Here is a 19,536-nt window from a genome sequence, read left to right as displayed (position 1 = left end):
GCAGGGTCACTCAGGTGGCCTACAGCAGGGTCCCTCAGGTGGCCTACAGCAGGGTCACTCAGGTGGTCTATAGCAGGGTCACTCAGGTGGCCTACAGCAGGGTCACTCAGGTGGCCTACAGCAGGGTGGTTTATGCTTTGTGACATCTTTTATTTTTATTTTATGTTAAATCATTTAACATAAAACATGCTGCTTCTTAAATACTATTTAAATACTTAATTATTAAATACTAATTCATGTTAAATACTAACTCAGTACTAATTAAATATTTAAATACTATTTCTTTGTCAAATTTCACAGCCACTGAAATCTCAACTAAGACTTGTGAGAAGAGAGTACTATGTCTCATACAGGCATGTAGCACTTGGAGATAAACTGAAGGGCAATCAGTCATTAAGCTGTAGTCCATGAAGAATAAAATGAATAGATGAGGTTTCTATTAAGTGATTAAAAGATATTTTTGACTATTCTTTAATGACGAGTACACTGAGAAAAAATTCCTTGCTGTACTATTAAAGTAACTTTTATGTTTTTAGCTTAACTGGTCCCCTTCGCCTCTTCTCCTCACTCCTGATTCCCTATAGATAGAGGCAGTTGGAGAAGGCATTGCCCTAGGACAGTGCAAGGCTTGTAGTTTGGAGAACACCAGCTCTTCTTTCTCTTAATGAGGGTGTATTCATTCTTCCCCCATGGGTCACCATTCTCTGGCAACTAGCAAAACCTGGTAGACCAGAAAATTGTTACATGTGCAGTGTGGCTTCTTCATCTATCTCTGAAAAGCCTTCACTCCAGAGCTTATAAGAGAAAGAGTTTCTGGCAAGGAAGCCAGGGAGTCAGTGAGATGGAATTGAGACAACTTAGTGGATGTTTATTAGAAGTTGGCATTGATAAATTATCCTTGTAGTCAAAGGTGAAGCTGGCTGGCTCTCGTCAGATGGTTTCCATGGTAAACACTGATTTGGTTTCAATTTAAACAGAAGGGTTTTTGTAACATTGCTTTTCTGTTTAGAAATGTACCTTGACTTTGAAAACGAGGACTTATTTCAGAAATGGAGGTTTCTCTCCCATCTCACAGTGGTACAGATGAGTTCGGTCAGCTAGTTTTGGGTTTCAGATACATATTTGGCATCTAGTAGTCTTCAGTTACCTATATTGTTTTGATCACTTTGCTCAAATTAGTAGTTCCGTGAATTGTTTGCAGTTGAGCTGACTCGTTTTGGCAGTCAGTGGGGCAGTGAGCTGTGCAGAATTGTTCCTGCTCTGCCTGCGGTTACAATTGTGTCTCCTGCAGTTTAGAATTCGTATAATCAGCACTCAGGTCAACAGCCCATCCTGAAACTTCACTCCTCTTCTGCGTTTGCAGTTACAACTCCAGATTCATATATAGGTCTATATGCCGGCACATATTTTAGCTAGGATTTCTTTTTTCTTTACTTGGCTCATTCCTTTGACAGTTTACATATTGTTTTTTAATAGCCTCTTAGGTGATTATTTTGCTGGTGGTTTACTTGAACATAGAAAATAACAAAAAGATTGAGGTTAATATCCTAATTTTTAATTGTTTTTATTGGATCCTTTTCTGTTTAGAAATGTACCTTGACTTTGAACATGGTAAAATATTTCAGAAATATGGCTTATAACTCATTCTTTATTTTTAATAATAAATTAGTTGATGCTTGTTTAATACTTTTATACTTAGTACCTTCATGAATGTTATATCTGTTTATCTTTAATTTTTGCAGCAACCTTTACACATTTAGTAGACTCTAGACTCTAGGCTCTATTTGTTTCAGTTTGTATCCTACTTGAACCAAATTTTATTGGCTCAAGTACTCTTAACCGCTGATGTGCTTCTTAGACTTCTCTCCAGGGCTGCCGTTCCACCTCTACAGCCTCTCTTTTCTCCGTCTGTCAGGGATAGCTCTGTTCCTTTAAGACAGTGTCACTGAGAGAACATTTATATACTGGAACATTCCTTTATTTCAAAATTCAGCTTTAAACATTTCTTGTTCTAGATTTTTTATCATTGTGTATGTATGCATGTGTGTATGTGTGTGCACATATGAACATGTTTTTATACACACATGTTCATATGTATAGGTATACATGGAGGCCAGAGAACCTCCATGTGTTGCTTCCCAGGTACCATTTACCTCCTTGTTGTTGTTTTTTTTTTTTTTTTTTTTTTTTTTTTTTTTTTTTTTGGAGGCAGAACTGTGGCATGGAATTTGCCAACTAGGCTAGACTAGGTGGCCTTGATCCCAGGGATCTGCTTGTCTCTACATCTTGTTAGGACAGCCAGTGCATTGCTACCAGGACTGGCCTTTTGTATGTGGGTTCAGGGGATCAGACTTGGGTCTTCGTGTTTGTAAGGCAAGCACTCCACTGTTTTCCCAGCTTTTCTTTTAGATCCTTTAAAGTATGCATCTTGAATAAAGGATCTATATCTTGCATTTTTTTTATTAATACTTAGTTGCTAGGTATTAAATGTCTAGTGATCATCTCTACATGCCCTTCTTATCCAGGGACTGTTAGGAAATGACAAGTGTGGATCAAACTTGATGGAGAGGTTCACTGTTAGGGCGCTTGCCTGACTCTTCTACTTCGTGCTATCACTTTTTAGTTCTACTCTAAAGAGAGTTGGTATTCTTTTAAATACAGTTAATTTTTTATTCCTGAAGACATATGCATTCTTTTATGTAGAGTAGCTAAATTTTGCCTGTGGCTTTCAAATGATTGATTGGTTTTTCTTTGTTGTTTTAGGTGCCACTGAACTGCTGCTTTTAGCCCGACGGACAGACTTGAGGCGAATTTCTTTGGATACACCAGATTTTACTGACATTGTCCTGCAGTTAGAAGATATCCGGCATGCCATTGCCATAGACTATGATCCTGTAGAAGGTTACATCTACTGGACTGATGATGAAGTGAGGGCCATCCGTCGTTCCTTCATAGATGGATCTGGCAGTCAGTTTGTGGTCACAGCCCAAATTGCTCATCCTGATGGTATTGCTGTTGACTGGGTTGCAAGAAACCTGTACTGGACAGACACTGGCACAGATCGGATAGAAGTGACAAGGCTCAATGGGACCATGAGAAAGATCCTGATTTCAGAGGACTTAGAGGAGCCCCGGGCTATTGTGTTAGATCCCATGGTTGGGTAAGAAGTGTTGACATGAGTAATCTGTTTTCTACAAGTACCTAGAGGCACAGCTCAGGTGACAAGAACTCTTGGAGTTTATTGTTTTTCAGTAAACAATTTGCATCAGCTTTAGAGTGTAGCAATTAGAATATGATCTCAAAGAATTGCACTTTTAAGAAACCTTCTTGACTGTCTTGAGTGGTTAGCTTCTGCGTTCAGCCAGACTTGCTGATCTGCTGTGGTTGAGGGTTTGCTCAGATTGTATCTTGGTCGTGAAAAATGTGGAAAGAAATTATTTTCAAAACTTTTCTCCCCTCTCTCCAGCAGACTTGATTTTATCCTATTCAGTTGTTATTGTGAGACTTATCTTACTTTATAGTTCCTGTGAATGACTCACTTTTCTGTGAGGTTTATTTGAGGGCCGATACAGTGACAGGTGTTAGGCCTCAGTGTCCACCAGGTATTACTAGCACCACGGGGATTATTAGTTACTTGGGGAATTCAGTTTGTCACCTGACTATTTATACTACATAACTTTCTGTACCGGAGATAACAAGCCAGTGAGCAAGAGTGGCACGACATGGGAAGAAACAGAAATGTAGTAGAAAAAACTGTGCGTAGGAATGGAGTCTAATGAGACTCCATTGGGAGACATTTTCATCAACTCCAGAGAGCAGTTTTGATCTGAGAGTGTGCTTATATACTGCTGTGATAAACGTTAGAAACTTTCTCTACAGAAGCTTAGGTCCCAATATTTTTCTCCCCTCCTCCCACGGCATTGACTGATGATAATGTCATGTGTGGAGTGGGATTCACTTTTGTTATTTGCTTTCAGCTCATTTTTTTTAATGTCTTTATAGGTACATGTATTGGACGGACTGGGGAGAAATCCCCAAAATCGAGCGAGCTGCTCTGGATGGATCTGACCGGGTAGTTCTTGTTAACACTTCCCTTGGTTGGCCAAATGGCTTAGCCCTGGATTATGATGAAGGCACAATATACTGGGGAGATGCCAAAACAGACAAAATTGAGGTTTGTTTCTTTTTAAAAATATTTAAAACTACTCTGATAATGGTGTCTGGGTCAGCAGTAGTTTGGTTCACATACCCCCTGAGCATCTGTCTGGGATTCCAGGATGTCATTGCCAGACATCTTTCTCAGTGCTCACAGATCTCAGGACAGTGGGTTGTCTTCCACCTAATCCTAGGGTTTCTGAGTTATGTTGGTTGGAAACGTGGATTCTATTGTTCCTGGTCTTATTAGCTTTTGGAAGTTATTGGCTTCGTTTTGTGGGAAGCTCCTGCGTGGATTTTCTACAGCCTATTTTCTGCAAACCAGAATTATATAAGATCCATACAAGAAAGCCTGTCAGTCTTAAGTCAGGAAAACAAAGTGCACGTGCGTGCATGTGTGCACGGTTTTGTTGTTTTTGGTGTTGGATTTGGTGGTGGGATATAGTAAGTATTCAGTTGGTTACATGAAAACAAATATTTTATTTATGTAGACATGGTTTCACTGTATAGACCAAGTTAGTTCAGACCCATGCGTCTTCTGTGTTAGTTTCCCAAGTGCTTTATAGGCATGTTTATAGGTGTGTGCCACCATACCACATTCAAAACAAGCTTTAGATTGATGTGGGGACTGTTTGGGAGGGATAGCCAAATCCTGGGAAAGATTTTTACCAACTGATAGAATTAAGTTTGTGGGAAAAGAATTACAGCGAAAATAACCAGTGGTAAATATTTTATCACAATTTTTTGTAAATAACACGTCCTTGATGCTGAATGTAGATTAGGCTATCCTTTTAGGGATGCATGGCTTTTCATATAAGGAATGACTTTGAGGAAAAGAACTCTATAGACAACCTCTGCACCTACCTTATGGATACACAGTTGGAACTATGGGGCAGTTATTTTAGAAAGGGGTGCCAGCGACACTCAGGGAAGGGCCTTACTTCGAGAGTGGAAACTTGGAATTGAAGGAACCCATTAATATTTCGCCAGTCCCAAATATTGGAAATTGCATCCCCCAACAGCTGGTTTCTGTTAGCAAAGCTCTGTATGGCCTCACTGTGTAACATTCCTCTGTGTCATTAGAGTCTCCGTGCACCATCCCCCAGCCCAGGCCACATTAGAATTTGGACCTTTGACAGCTGGAAGGGAGTACTAACGTGGCAGAGGTGATAGATTGGTGTTTCAGAGAGGCTGCTTAATTATGCACCATTCCTGAAGCCCTAGCCCTTCCCAGTGAGTACTGTGGATCAGGTGTGGATCCTACGTGATCATATGGGGAGCAGTTAAAAGCTTAGATATGTATCCTAGAAGTGTCTAGTTTTGAAATTTCCTTTTTTTAAAAAAGATTCATGTACTGATGTATATGAGTGTTCTATCTGCATGTATACCTACATGCTAGAAGAGGGCATCAGAATCATTATAGATGGCTGTGAGCCATCCTGTGGTTGCCAAGAATTTGAACTCTGTACCTCTGGAAGAGCAGCTGGTGCTCTTAACCCGCTGAGCCATCTCTCCAGCACCCTTGAAATTTTACACAAGGGGAAAAGTGCTTAATTTATTATCATCTAGAGATGTTTTAAAAAATTCAGTATTTGGTTTTGTCAGTTTATTGTGAGCAATTAATTGGCTTGAAAAGAAAGACATTGCTTCTTGTTTCTTACAGAGTGCGTTCTTTCCCCATTCCCAGGTGTATTATTTTAGACACATAAATTTAGTCAAAGTCATGGTACTTGAGGGGGATTCAGATAGAGAAATGAGAATTTACCATACAATGAGTACATAATAATTGGTTAAATAAACCTTACTGTGTACAGTGGTACTGTTTGTCCTCCTTCTCTACTTCTTCCCTGAGGTGTTACCTGCCTCTTGCCTCACGTTCAAGGCTTTGGGCTCTAGCACACAGCTGTTAGTTGTGTGACCCCTCAGCATATCTACAGTACATTAGTTACTCCTATCTTTTTCTTCCAATAATTTCTTTATTCACTTTACATCCTGATCACAGTCTTACACCCTTCCTTCCCAGTGCCACCCTTACAAAATCGCCCTCCCCCCATTGCTCTGGGGTATTCATTCCCCTTGGGTACCACCCCACCCTGGGACATCTCATCCCAGCAGGATTAGGCAGATTCTCTCCCACTGAGGCCCAACCAGGCAGTCCAGGTAGGGGGAAGGAGAAAGGGCAGGGAGAGAGACTTAGATAGCCTCCACTCCAGTGTGTAGGGGTCTACGTCCAGCTCCTGTATGCTCTCTTGTTGGTGGCCTGTGCTCTCTGAGTCCTCATGGGCTCAAGTTAGTTGACTCTGTAGGTCTTCTAGTGGTGTCCTCAACCCTTCTGGCTTTCTCACTTCTATCCTCCAGTCTTCCACAAGACTCCCTGAGCTCTGTCTTGACACTTAAAATCATCTTCTACAAATAGAGGCAGAGCACAGGATGATATTAATGATGTCACATTTTTAGCAGTGGCACCATGCTTCTTCCATATAAGGATGTGTAGGTAAGGATGCAGTACATGCTGCATCTGCCTCCATCTGCTGCTTGATGAAGCCTCTTAGGAGACAGTTATGTTAGGTTCCTGATTGCAAGCATAGTAGAGTATCATTAATATTATTGGCTTGTTTTTCTCACGTGAGATAGGTCTTGAATTGGGGCACAGTTACTCCAATTTATTTCCACTGCCTCCCCCCCAACCCCCAGTGTTGACTGTGTTGTCCAGGCTCTGTTGTCCTGGGGTGCAGTGATGCTCCTGCTTAGCCTCAGGGTTGGGACTAAAGTGTGTCTGTCTTGCAAGGACTATGTCTTGCTTTATATTAATATATAAAGTTGCTCATGGATGGCAGACTGAGTTGTGTTAAGAGCACAGCACTTCATATAGATTCATCTTACATAACCTGAGGAGGAAAAGCCTTCATTTTCTATCCTGAGACTAGTAGTGATTCTGAAAGCATATGCCCCTGTGTGTCCATCTCTCTGTACTTGAGAGTGAGTAGGCAGAGAATAGCAAAGTTACTTGTTAGATTCTTGTTGTATAGCAGCAGTTGGTTCGTCTGACCTAGTGTGGATGGTAAGATCCCTTCCAGCCCTGTCTTCTAAGAAAGCTTCCCAGAAAGCTGTGTTGCATTTAGGGGTAGGAGCTGCTTATTCCTGGGACTATAAGGGAAGCCTGTTTGCTTCTGAAGACTTAGGGTTTATTTTGGATAAAATATTTATAGTACACTTGAGAAGAGAAAGATAGTTATCTGTGAAATTATTCTGTAGCACAACAATTTTTTGTGTTTAGAGTGGAGGACAGAGAGGATTTGAGAATACTTGTCCACGCTGGCCTGTGCTCCTCCAGTGGGCAGGTGCCTCGGATCTGCTTCTCCTTTTTGTTGAAGTGACAGATGCTGGTAGTGTTGCGTTGAGTAAGGATTCAGAGAAAGAAGGGAGAAGAACAGAGAGCCCCGACTAAGTCGGGATTCTTTTTTTACAGAGCTGTGGAAAGGTAGATTGTCTTGACACTTACAAATGTCTACAAATAGAGGCAGGGCACAGGATGATGTTAATGATGTCACTTAAAAGAACAGTGGCGCCATGGTCCTTCCATATAAAGACTTGTAGGTGAGGATAGGCTGCTTCCTCATTTGGGCAGCAGTGGGTGGTGTTTAAAGGAGCAAGCTCAGGCTCGTCCTGGTGCTCCTGTGGAGCATGGGAATGCTCCCGTCATGGTGTGGCCAGACTGTCCAGAGCATTTACTCCTTGTTCCTGAGCCTCCAGTCCTAACTGCAGTGTTTACAGCTGCTTGGAGTAGCAGAAAGAAGTTTTCATTTTTCTAGAAAGGGAGATGCTAAAACTCTTTATTTCTCTTTTATATGACTTTATAGTTATTGGAAAGCCATTGTTATTTTGACAACATTCACATCTTCTTGGTTAGCCCCAAACATATTTTGCATCTAGTACCTGCAGTACTACTTCCTAATAGCAAAGGCACGTCACTGATAGTTTAAAACGTTCTTTGCTGGGATAGAAAATTAAGAAAGTACTGTTAGCTTGATTTTGTTTGTTTTGTTTTTCGTCTTTGAGACTGGGTCTCTACATTGCCTAGACTGTCCTCACTGTCATCCTCCTGCCTTGGTCTCCCAGTTGCTGGGAGATTACAGGACTACATCATCCTATCCAGATAGGTTGTGTTTTCTTGACTATGCTTTCTCATTGTACATGCATTTAACTAATTGGGAAACAATTAAGTTTTGATTGCTCTTTTAGCAAAATAGTATCCTAACTAAAATTTCTTCAGTTTGTTTTTATACTCTTTTTTGTTTGTTCCCTCGCCTGTTTCTGAGCTTTTTGTGATAGTATAGTGACACTTGGTAGTTACTGCTAAAAAGATTTTCTTGTCTTGAACATGTGTAAATTTGTTTGAAATCTCTTATTGTAAATGCCTTTACTTTGATAATACAGTCACTGTAGGTTATGCAGTCCAGATACCTGGCACTGGGTTTTTTTCCCCCCGAGGAAGAGAGACAGATTATTAGAATCTTTCAGTACCAAGCATTTTTGAATAAAGAGGTATTATTGTTTGTGTTGTGTTGAAAACTTGGCAGTTGGTGAATGTTCTGTTTCATATTCTGAATCTGCAATTGCTGGACTGCCTTTTCCTCTGATGACAGTTTCCTCCACTTTATCAATACCCTAATAAGGAGATTTCTTTCCCAAGTACTCAGATTTCTTTTTAAAGGAATTTGTCTCCTATTTTTAGCCTATATAATAATGTGTAAGCCTATCAGAAAACCATGGACCTATCTATGCTGCTTGTCCTTGGTGTTAGTTTCTAAGATTAAGAAGTTATAACAATATAATTATATTTTATTAAAATAAAGCTATTGATTTTATATGTCAGATGTCAGTGAGTACTTTCTTTTGAATCTTCTCCAGTTTATAACATCCATTGTCTAGTGTTCCTTAAAATTGATTATGGTTTCAGTTTGAGAAATCTCCCCATTTGTACTTTTTTACCACGTTCTGTGCATGTTTGTGGATTAATATTTTCCTCCATGTCTTCCTGACATCTCATCACAGAAGAAAGATTGATAAGCATGGTTTTGCCTTATTCTATTACTTTATGTTTTTCAGGGCACATAGGGGCTCACTGTAAGTTTGTGAGCACCTATGGAAAGTTTGTTGACATAATACAGTTGTAGAGACAGTTAATGTGTTATAACCTACAGGAGCCAGAGCAGCCCATCAGCATGTGTGTGCTGCTGTCTCATTAGGCGCTCAGTCTGGCACTCAAGAATGTACAAAGGGAGCCTTGATGATAAGTGCTGTCGCGCTCTCCTGACTGCCACAACAAACCCTGCAGCCTCACCAGGCAAGACGGTTCATTTTGATTAGGTCTCTGGATAGTTTCATATATAAAATTTCAGACCAGTTTAATGCATGCTGGCACTTAGCATTTTAGTAACCTCGTTCTGAACTTGCTTGTTCTCGAGCCATTTTAAAAGAAATACGCTGCTGTTTTGATTTTACACCCCGTGTTTAATATGGAGCCACTTAGCATGGACAGTGATACTTTAGCTTCAGTCCTAGTTTTTGAAGTATTTCCTTCCTGGGCTGTGTGCATAGCTCAGGCCCTGTACTCCATTACTTGCCTAGTGTGTACAGGGCCCTGAGCCACGGGGCACCCTCATCACCTAACATTATTCTTTTGACCTTTGAGCTCGGGGAAAGGTTTTCCTGTCTTCCCTTCTTGCAGGATGGAATCTGCATCTTCACATTTGTGTCAGGGTCAAGTAGGGAAGAGTGGTAGTCTCAGACAATACAGGGCCCTTACCTTCATTTTTTATTTTATATTTACGCAAGTGACCTTAGATAATCTACATAATCTTTAGTGTTTATATTTTGCCCAGTAAGAGCACTTGAACTAAACAATGTTTAAGGTTCTTTTTAGCTGTAACAGTTTCTGATGTCTATTCTCTGAACTGTTTGTTAGGTTAAGAAAGGATAATTTCCTTTCCTTGGGAGAATTACTAAAAGGAATTTGGATTGCAGACGGCTTGTTTGTTTCTTTATTTGCTTCACAGTTACTCACTAGTAATGTAAAGAAACTTGTTGGGAACTGCACCTCTTTAGCAGCTCAGTTTTTCTGAAAGGCCCGTTTCTGCTTAGCTGTCCGTGACTTCTCATGGACAGGGCTGACTAGATGTTGCTTCACTCCAGGTAGCAGACAGTGATGGACTGAGGACATGATTTCTTCAAGGCTAGCTTGGTGAGCCTCTGAGCTTATTTTGGCTGAGGGGTGACCTATGGGAGAATGGGTAATTTATAGGCACCACCACCAAGGAAGAGTCTCCCTCCCAGTGATTACTAACTTCTTCTATATTCTTGGGGAGCATGGGGCCTCATCTTCCCCCACTTCCTTGAGTGCCTGATTGACTCATGGCTCCTTCATTAATTGCCTAGTGAGCACACCTTTCACCCCCTGTGATGGTTTGTATATGCTAGACCCAGGGAGTGGCATTATTTAGAGGTGTGGCCTTGTTGGTGTGTTATTGTGGGTGTGGGCTTTAAGACCCTACACCTAGCTACCTGGAAATCAATTTTCCACTAGCAGCCTTCAGATGAAGATGTAGAACTCTCAGCTCTGTCTTCATCATTCCTGCCTAGATGCTGCCCTGCTCCCATCTTGATAATGACGGACTAAACCTCTGAACCTGTGAGCCAGTCCCAATTATATGTTGTTCTTTATAAGAGTTGCCTTGGTCATGGTGTCTGTTCACAGCAGTAAAACTCTAACTAACATACTCCCTACCGTCTTTCTGTAAGAGAATGTTAGTGAGGATTGACTGTGGGTCATCACAGCTGCTCTTATTGCAGTGGCCATGTCTTCATGTCCAGAGGACAGTAGCAGAGCTCCAGTATACAATCTGTTCTGTTACTGATCCAAGTGATAGGTTTAGTAAATGTTTAAAGCTGTTGGTTGATTTTGCCAAATATATTAATTCTTTTACACTAATTAGAGTCCATGTAAAATACTATTTTAGGGGCTGAAGATTGCTTTGGATTTTTTTTTTTAAGATGTGGGGACCTACTATAAATTTAAAAGGTCATTGATATTTTTACTGTCTTTAGAAGGGTTGGAAGAGGTAGATGGGTAAGTAATGGCAAAAGATCATGAATTGGGAACTTCTTGAGAAGGAGTTTGCCAAAGACTGAGTAGTTAACGGATGTAGGAGTTTTGACATCTTAACATCAGCTTACAGGTATCAACAGCTATTTAAAGATTTCATCTCTGTTCATTTTGGAAGTTCTCTCTGATGAAAAAAATTCTTCAGCTTGCCCTCCTCCCTAACTATTCAACTTTAAATGTGATTTGTAATATAAAAATTTCGACCTGCAAAGAATGTAACAAGGCAAGCTTAAAAAGGGCTGAGGAAGTAGCTCAGGGGTAAAGTACTTGCTTAGCATGTGTGGGGCCCTGGCAGCAGTCCCCAGAACACATCACCACCACAAGAAAATAATGCAGCTCTGGAATTTATTTGTTAAACTAAGTTTTGGACAAACTCTGATAACCACTTCTGTATTCTAGGTACTGTGTTATTCTTAGAGAAAAATCCTATGCTATCTCAGGTACTTTTCTATTGCACTGATACAACAGCATGACCAAGGCAACTTACAGAAGGGTTTATTGGGCCTCAGAGCTCCAGAAGTGTAAGAGTCTGTCACTGTCTTGAGGGGCAGGCAGCAGGTGGGCATGGCACTGGAACAGCTGGGCAAGGCTCCCATCTCAGTCCACAACCAGGAAGTAGAAAGGTAAGTCTGAACTGGCACAAGTATTTTGAAACCTCAGAGTCAACCCCCAGTGAGATTCATTTCCTTCGCAAGGCCACACTTCCCAGTCCCCACAGCTTCCAGCTGGGGACCTGGTATTCAAATGCCCAGGGCTTATGGGGGACATCTCATTCAAACCACCATTTGAATTACAGATTTCAGTAGCTTACAGGTACTGGGTAAATAGATGGCTTCCTGGGCTTTTAGAGTTTTACTGCTTTTGAACAAGAGAAAGCTGTTTTCAGGTCTCATAGAATTAGCCATTCTTTGTTTCTCAAAGAACATCCTTGCATCAGAGATCTTTGTTCCTTCTGTTCCTGTCTTCTCTTTCTGAAAGTTTGGGAATATTGGTGGTCCCCCACCCCCACCCCAGTTAGTCTTTTGTTTGCCCAAGGGAAAAAATGGAACACAAGTCCTAACTCCCAGCACAGTGCTTTTGTTCTGTTTTCTACTGCCTCACTGTTCACTCTGAATACGTTCAAGAACTGTCACTTTCACTGGGTTCATGTTAGATGACCAAGAAGCATTGTCTATACTTGGAGGTTAGCTCTAGTGCCAGTTTTGTAATTTCTTGTATATCAGATTCTCCTGGAGGCGGTCATGTGACTCTCCCACAGATTTAGCCAGCTATTCATTTCCACACACTCATGGGTGCTGGTGTCTTTTCTTAAGAGTATTTCTCTGTTTCATGAGTTGTTCCTCATTGGCTTTGTTCCCTTTTACATGCCTCGTTGTTTTAAGTGGTAAAAACACAGACAACAGTGAGCTGGAGAGATGGCTCAGTGGTTAAGAGCACTAACTGCTCTTCCAGAGGTCCTGAATTCAGTTCCCAGCAACCACATGGTGGCTCACAACCATCTGTAACAGACCATCTGATGTCCTCTTCTGGGGTGTTTGAAGAAAGTGACAGCGTACTCATATAAAACAAATAAATAAATTAAAAAAAATCAGACAACAAACATTATGTTAATATTTTTAATGTAAATACAGGAGATCTCTGGTTTTCATCATCCACAATGATAGCCATTGAGCATGCCCCTGCCCATTTCCCTTCTCCAGTGTGCAGCAGCCAGCATCTGCTGCCCTTTACTAAGACAGTAGAGGATTATGGCATCAGGCAAGTTTTCTTACTACTTCATCACTTCCATTTTTAATTGTTATTTAAGCTTGCATAGTATTGCATTGCATACTAGGCTGCGTTGGTTTAGTCCCATCTATCTGTTGATGCACATCAACATTATGTCTACATCCTGGTTGTGAACAGTCTACCACAATGGAGTATAAGTGTTTGTTTGAGGTCTAATCTTCATTTCTTTTAGGTATGTACTTAGAAGTGGGATGGATGGGTCTTACCATTTTAAGCTTTCAAGGAGCCCCTATCATTTACTCTCCTAGTCTCATCTCACAGTTCTCTGACCTCCATCCTAGAATCTGTTATTTTTTTAAGGAGCTTTAGTTCTTTTTAGAGTATATTTAAAATCTGTATCTGGGTCTAAGTTGTGCTTACTTATCTTGGGGCAATCAATCTGCTTTTTAATATTGAAGTATTATAATTGATACATTTATACTCTGATTGCAAATAGAATTTATTTTAGCTGTGTTTAAAAAGAATGAGAGGTAGTTTCCATGTTAACATAGCGTTTCTTTCTTGATTTATTTGTGACGTCAAGACAGTGGAACTCTCAGAAGCATTTGATAAATTGTTGAATGTAATTGACTTAATAGTGTTCATGGTAATGGTGCCTTGATCCGGAAGTCAGTTCCCTGTCCCTCTTGTTCTCGCCCTTGTTTTTAGTCTTTTGAGACAGGTGTTCTCTGTGTTGCCCTGGCGTTCACTCTGTAGATCAGGCTGGCTTTGAATACGGAGATACATATGGAAAACAGTTCTTAATTATATATACTTTCCCTGAATAATTCAAGTTTAAAAAGATTCTATTGAAATAGTAACTTAAGAGCTAAGGCCCTATCTGAAGAAGGTGCCTAGTAACTGGACATGTCTAATTCTAAGCCTGATTATTTTAGGAAATCATATAAAATTACATAGTATAATTAACACATTGTAATTTTCTTTTCATGGTTAAAAACATGTATATATGCTCAGAGGTAGGTGTCTTGGCCTAGGTTTGAGGACTTTGAGGGTGGCATTGTAAACAGGTACATGATATCCCTTAATTTTGCCTTCTGTGTTCAGAGCATTCCTTATTGTTTTGCTATATTTTCTGGGCTGGTCTTGAACTCTTGAACTCTAGTAATCCTCCTGCCTCAGCCTTCTGAGTACAGTGATCCCTTTCCCACCCCCTCTCTCAGCTTATTATACTTTTGACTATTTCTGCAGTTAGATTTTTGTATCAAAGATAAAATATACTTCTCTAAATTCTTAATGCACAAGGTTTTAATGACCTGCTTTCTTTTGGATATTGACTGGAATATTTAAAACAGAATGATTCATTTCGAGGCAGTGTTTCTCAACTTTCTTAATGCTGTGATTAAGAAATATAGTTAATATAGTTCCTTATGTTGTGACCCCAGCCATAAAATTATTTCATTGCTACTTCATAACTGTAGTTTTGCTACTGTTGTAAATCATAATGTAAATGTCTAATATGCAGGATATGCCACTTCCAAGGGATGGTGACCCCAGGTTGAGAACTGCTGATTTAGAGCATAATGTATGTGTTCAATGTGGAACTCTGTAGCTTCAGCACTCTAGCTGATTTTCTGTCATGTGTTCCTTCAACATGTCTAGTCATGTGAAGTTACATAGAAGCAGCTTTAGTAGTTGACTGGCAGCATTCCAAGATTTCATGGGTAAGTCTGTCTTGACATTTAATTAGCTGATGAAGCTGCTGAAAAACTGGATGTGATGTTCTTGGGAAGTTTGCCATTACTTAGTCTTTGCGCACATTGTGTTATATGTGTTAGCTGACATCTGTTGCCTGTTACAGAGTCTATCTCAGTGTGGTTAACAGAATGTGGGCATGGCTCAGAACGCTAATGCCACACCCACAGTGTTGTGGTAGGTGCTAGCCACTGCAAACTCTAGTTCAGATTTGGAGTTAGATTTTAACAATGACAGAAGTCTAATTTCAGTCTAGCTAATTAAGCTAGTCTGAGGTAATGAAGTGAAACACTCTCAAGAGCTGCCAGGTGTAATTAATGCTGGCTTAGTTTTTAAAGTATAAAAGTTATCTTTTAGAGTCACCTGAACTTTTTTCATTTATTCTGGATTTAGATACAAATGAGCTTTTACCATGATTTGCTTTATTTTAGATATAAAGGGCTTAAAATCATATATATATATAAAAATTTAGTAACCTCTCTAAAACTGTTTGTTGGCCATGAGAACTGGATAGTGATTTTCCTAGAGAGCAAGCAGCTCTTCTTCCGTGCTGCCTGCCTCTCCCTGAGGGCAGCATGGCTGATCTGAGAGCACACTTCCTAGTAGGAATGTCACCTCTGCAGAAGGAAACTGGTTTCTTTTCACAGAGGGAAAGAAAGCATTCTGTAGATTCTAAGTTTTACGGTCAGACTTCACCTAAGCTGTTGGTCATTTTGTCTCTTCAGAGGATGGTTTTAATTGCTCTCTGCATCATATTAAAGAACAAAGGCAATAAGAGCATTTATTCCTCACAAGCAGTTATCATTATTGTTGTTATTTCGGTGCCCTTGGGCTTGTTCCTTATCTCCCTCCCTCCGTTTTTCTCATGGAACATTTCAGGCATATAGAAAGTGGAACAAAGATAGCCGTGAACCACGTGAACCACGTGAACCACCCCGCTGTCCGTACTGCCTCTCATCTAGAATGTCGCACAGCTCAGGGGAGAGTTCTCTGATTAATGTTCCTGCCGTTTTGAGATGGAAGGCGCAGAGTTTGTAGGCCTGTTAGTCACTCTCAAACACAACAGGGACTGTTTTGAAATGGGAGCTTGTAAAGGAAATGTAAGAAGGAAGATCTTAAAGTGTAGTTCTTGTTGTACCTTCCACCCAGGACTAAAGATAACAGATGGGTAGGATTATAAATTTAAAATGCAGAAGAATACATTCATTGTATGTTGTATACTGACCTCATTGAAACGTGAACCCACATACCCCAGCATACAGCCACTAGCCCGATGTCCAGGTGTCTGAGTTACCTGTATAAAATACAGAGCAAGAGTCCTAGAATGAAAACAGTTTATTAAAACCTAATTAATAAACTTAATATTTATTAGTATTTATTGAGAAAAGATTTGGCTGTGTTAGATTAGGTATATAATGTTGTCTGTGCTCCATTTACTTCTTACAATTTGGTTACCAGAGAATTTGGACCTGAAAGATGGGCATAGTGGAATACATTTAAAATCCCAGCACTTTGAACTAGGAAGGGTTGATGTGTGAGGCCAGGGCTGAGTGGGGTACATAGTGAGAGCTTGTCTCAGGATACCAAATAAGAAACTAGAGAAGCTGAAATTGCCACTCACTTGGCTCATGTTTGTGAATTGTATTCTATTTTCCTTGGAGAACATTGTTTTAGATATAGTTCGGTTGTTGAAATTATAACAGATGAGAACAAGAAGACTAAGGAATTAAGAGGGAAAATGTGAATACAATTACGTTAAAATATTTAGCACATCTTAATTACATCAACTAAGTTGAAGTAAACATGACTTGTTATGTCTTGTGCGGATTCTTTCTGCTCTAGTAAAAGTGTCTTTGTTAGAATCTCCAGAAGACACACTGAGCGCATCCTTCACTGGGTGACTTTAACATGTATTAATTCTTTTCTTCTAGAAATACCTTATTTCCATGTCAGAGTTTTACTTCTTCAAGATGAATTTCAACTGCTGTTTGGTGAGGGTTTTCCCTGTTCTCTCTGGTCCACAGGGGTATATGCTGTGGTGTGACTGCACATGCAGCTCACCTCTTTTTCTCATTTGCCTTATTCTCATTTACCTTAGCAGTTATCATGTCTTTGGTAGTGATTTGGTGAACTAGTTCCATTTATTAATGTTTAGTGAGAGATGGTGTGGTGATTTGAATATGCTTGGCCCATAGGGAGTGGTACTGTTAGAAGGCATGGTATTGTTGGAGGAAGTGTGTCACTGTGGGGATGGGCTTTGAAGCTCTGCCCAGTATGGAAGAATCAGTTTTTGTCCTGGCTGCAGTCAGTTCAAGATGCAAAATTCTCAGCTCGTCTCAGCTCATGCCTCCCTGGAAGCTGCTATGCTCCTACCTCATTGATAAACCTCTGAACCTGTAAGCCAGCCCCAATTAAATGTGGTCCTTTATAAGAGTTGCCTTGGTCATGGTGTCTTCATAGTAGTAGAAACCCTAAGACAGAAGTGTAGAAAAGTCACAGTGGACCCCATCACATTGGCAAAGTGTTCCTTTTGTTTACTAATTTAGTTATTTATGTCTAAGTAACAAAAACAAATAGGACTGAAGTTAGGAAACAGGAATAAGGCTGTCAGGACATCATAGACCTGTATTGATTTTTATCCTTTATCACTGTGGTTATTTCGGTCCATTATTTCCACATATCCTTTCATACTTAAGTACTTCTTATTATTTTATAGCATTGCATTTCTGTAATTAAATTTATCCATTTATACTTAGGTATTAAAACATTACAGTAAAATAAATTTTTACCAGTAGGAAAACTAAGTACCCACTGGATGTTTGATAATGTGACAGATTTAACATTGTTCTAATTAGCTTTGGAATAGTCAGTTAAGCACGCACTGGATGTTTGATACTGTGACAGATTTAACACTGTTTTAATTAGCTTTGGAATAGTCAGTGTTAGTTAATAGTGGTGGTTCACTTGCTGTCCAGTGAACGATACAGAATCTGAACCCTGTTCAGTTGTTTTGTCACTATTATTTGCTGATCACTTGAGATGTATTATTATACTATTAAATAGAATATGCAGAATTTTAAGAGCTAAAAATTCATTTTGAATTGTGGCTTCTGTTAATTTTGTTTATGATTTTCAGTTTTATTCTTAGCCTATTGTCTAGATTCATACCCAGTCTTCCATTAAAAAACATGTACTATTTTTATTTTATGAGTATGGGGGATTTTGTCTACATGTCAGTATGTATTTCATATGCATTGGTGGCTGTAAGGCCACAAGAAGGCATCAGATTGCCTGCCCCTGGACTTCCTGAGGGTTGTGAGCTGCCATCTTGGTGCTGGAGACAGATCGTAGGTCCACTGGCAGAGTAGCCAGTGCTCTTAACCACGACCATCGTCTCAGCTCCTGAGCATTCAAGTTTGTCTTAAAGCTTTTATTCTTATTTTGTGTGTGAGAGGGTTTTTGGTGTATGTGGGTACAGGTGGAGACCAGAAGTCAACCTCAGGAGTCCTTCTCAAATGTCCACCATGGTTTTTTGAGAGAGGCACCCTTAGGAGCTCACTGAGTAGGCTAGGCTAGCTGGCCAGAAATCCCTAGGCATCTTCCTGCCCCATCTTCCCAGTGTTGGGATTGTGAGCATGTGTCCCTCTTGTGTGGTTTCTGGGGAGCAGAGTCAGGGCCTCATGCCTATGCAACAACGGAGCCATCTATCTCCTCAACCCTCTGCCATCTTGTACTTAAGTTGCTCATTTATCTAAATGAACAAGCAAAATGATATGAGGTGATAGAGCTCAGAGAAAGAAATTGGTAGATCCTTTAATATTTTTGAAGTAGAGATATAAACTTTATTTTACAATATTCAGTATTAGTCACATCATTTGTACTTTTAGACAAACATTCACTTTAATAAGATGGATAACTTTGAATGTAATCAGCAAATTAGTATAATTTATTAAATATAATGTGAGATAATTGCTTTAAGATAGCAATAAAACTAGTCAAACCAGAATTGTTTTAGAATACCATAATCTTATAAGAAAGTCTGTTAGTCTCAGGTTGCCATCAGAGATGTCTTCGTAAGTCACTTTTCTACATCAGGTTAACAGCAGAGATTGGGTTAACTCAGTAGGATCTTTGAAATCTAGTAATCTTGAAAAATATGCAGCCAGTCTTCCCCCCCCCCCTCTCTCTCTTTCTCTCTCTCCCTCCATCCCCCCTTCTCTCTCATCCCCTCCCCCCCCACACACACAGAGTAAAATAAACAGAAATGCAAAGCAACCTCACAAAAAAAAATAAAATGAGATTTTACTGCTTGGGGGTCAGTGGGTTTTAAGACGACTGAATATTAAAAAAGATGTAGAAAGAGCATGGGAACTGAGGGAAGCAAGAAAGGAGTTGGAGGCCATTTCTAGTTACTTCATCTGAGTTACAGTTTGGAATCTATTGGCAGCAAGTTAAAGGAATTAGTGATGAGAGGAAGAGGCAGTTGACACAGATCATATGCAAATAATAATATGGCAGCAAAATAAGATCAACAGGTTAACAGTGGATATGCAGAATCATTCCATTTGTATGTACTTTTCCTGAGATGCTGTGTTAAAGTCCAAGGGAAGCTCCTGGGAAATATTGGGAGGAAATTCTTGAAATGTGTGATAGAGCATAGAGGGTTTGGATTCTGACTCCAGTGTGGGCAGACTGAGTCAGATGATCTCCTTAACTTAAGATAGGGACATAATGGG

At 40.0% G+C, this 19,536-nt stretch overlaps 1 protein-coding gene across 1 annotated transcript in view; it reads left to right on the top strand.

Moving 5' to 3' along the window:
- Window positions 1-19,536, top strand: part of Lrp6 (LDL receptor related protein 6) — a 128,520-nt gene that overhangs the window by 56,447 nt on the left and 52,537 nt on the right. Inside the window, exons 6-7 of the mRNA XM_031383631.1 lie at window positions 2,764-3,160; window positions 4,003-4,174. Of these exons, the coding sequence (XP_031239491.1) occupies window positions 2,764-3,160; window positions 4,003-4,174 (569 nt within the window). The remainder of the gene's footprint in view (window positions 1-2,763; window positions 3,161-4,002; window positions 4,175-19,536) is intronic.

This window comes from Mastomys coucha, unplaced genomic scaffold, assembly GCF_008632895.1.
Source record: "Mastomys coucha isolate ucsf_1 unplaced genomic scaffold, UCSF_Mcou_1 pScaffold20, whole genome shotgun sequence".
NCBI classification, from domain to species: domain Eukaryota; kingdom Metazoa; phylum Chordata; class Mammalia; order Rodentia; family Muridae; genus Mastomys; species Mastomys coucha.
This window is presented reverse-complemented; position numbering and strand designations above follow the sequence as displayed.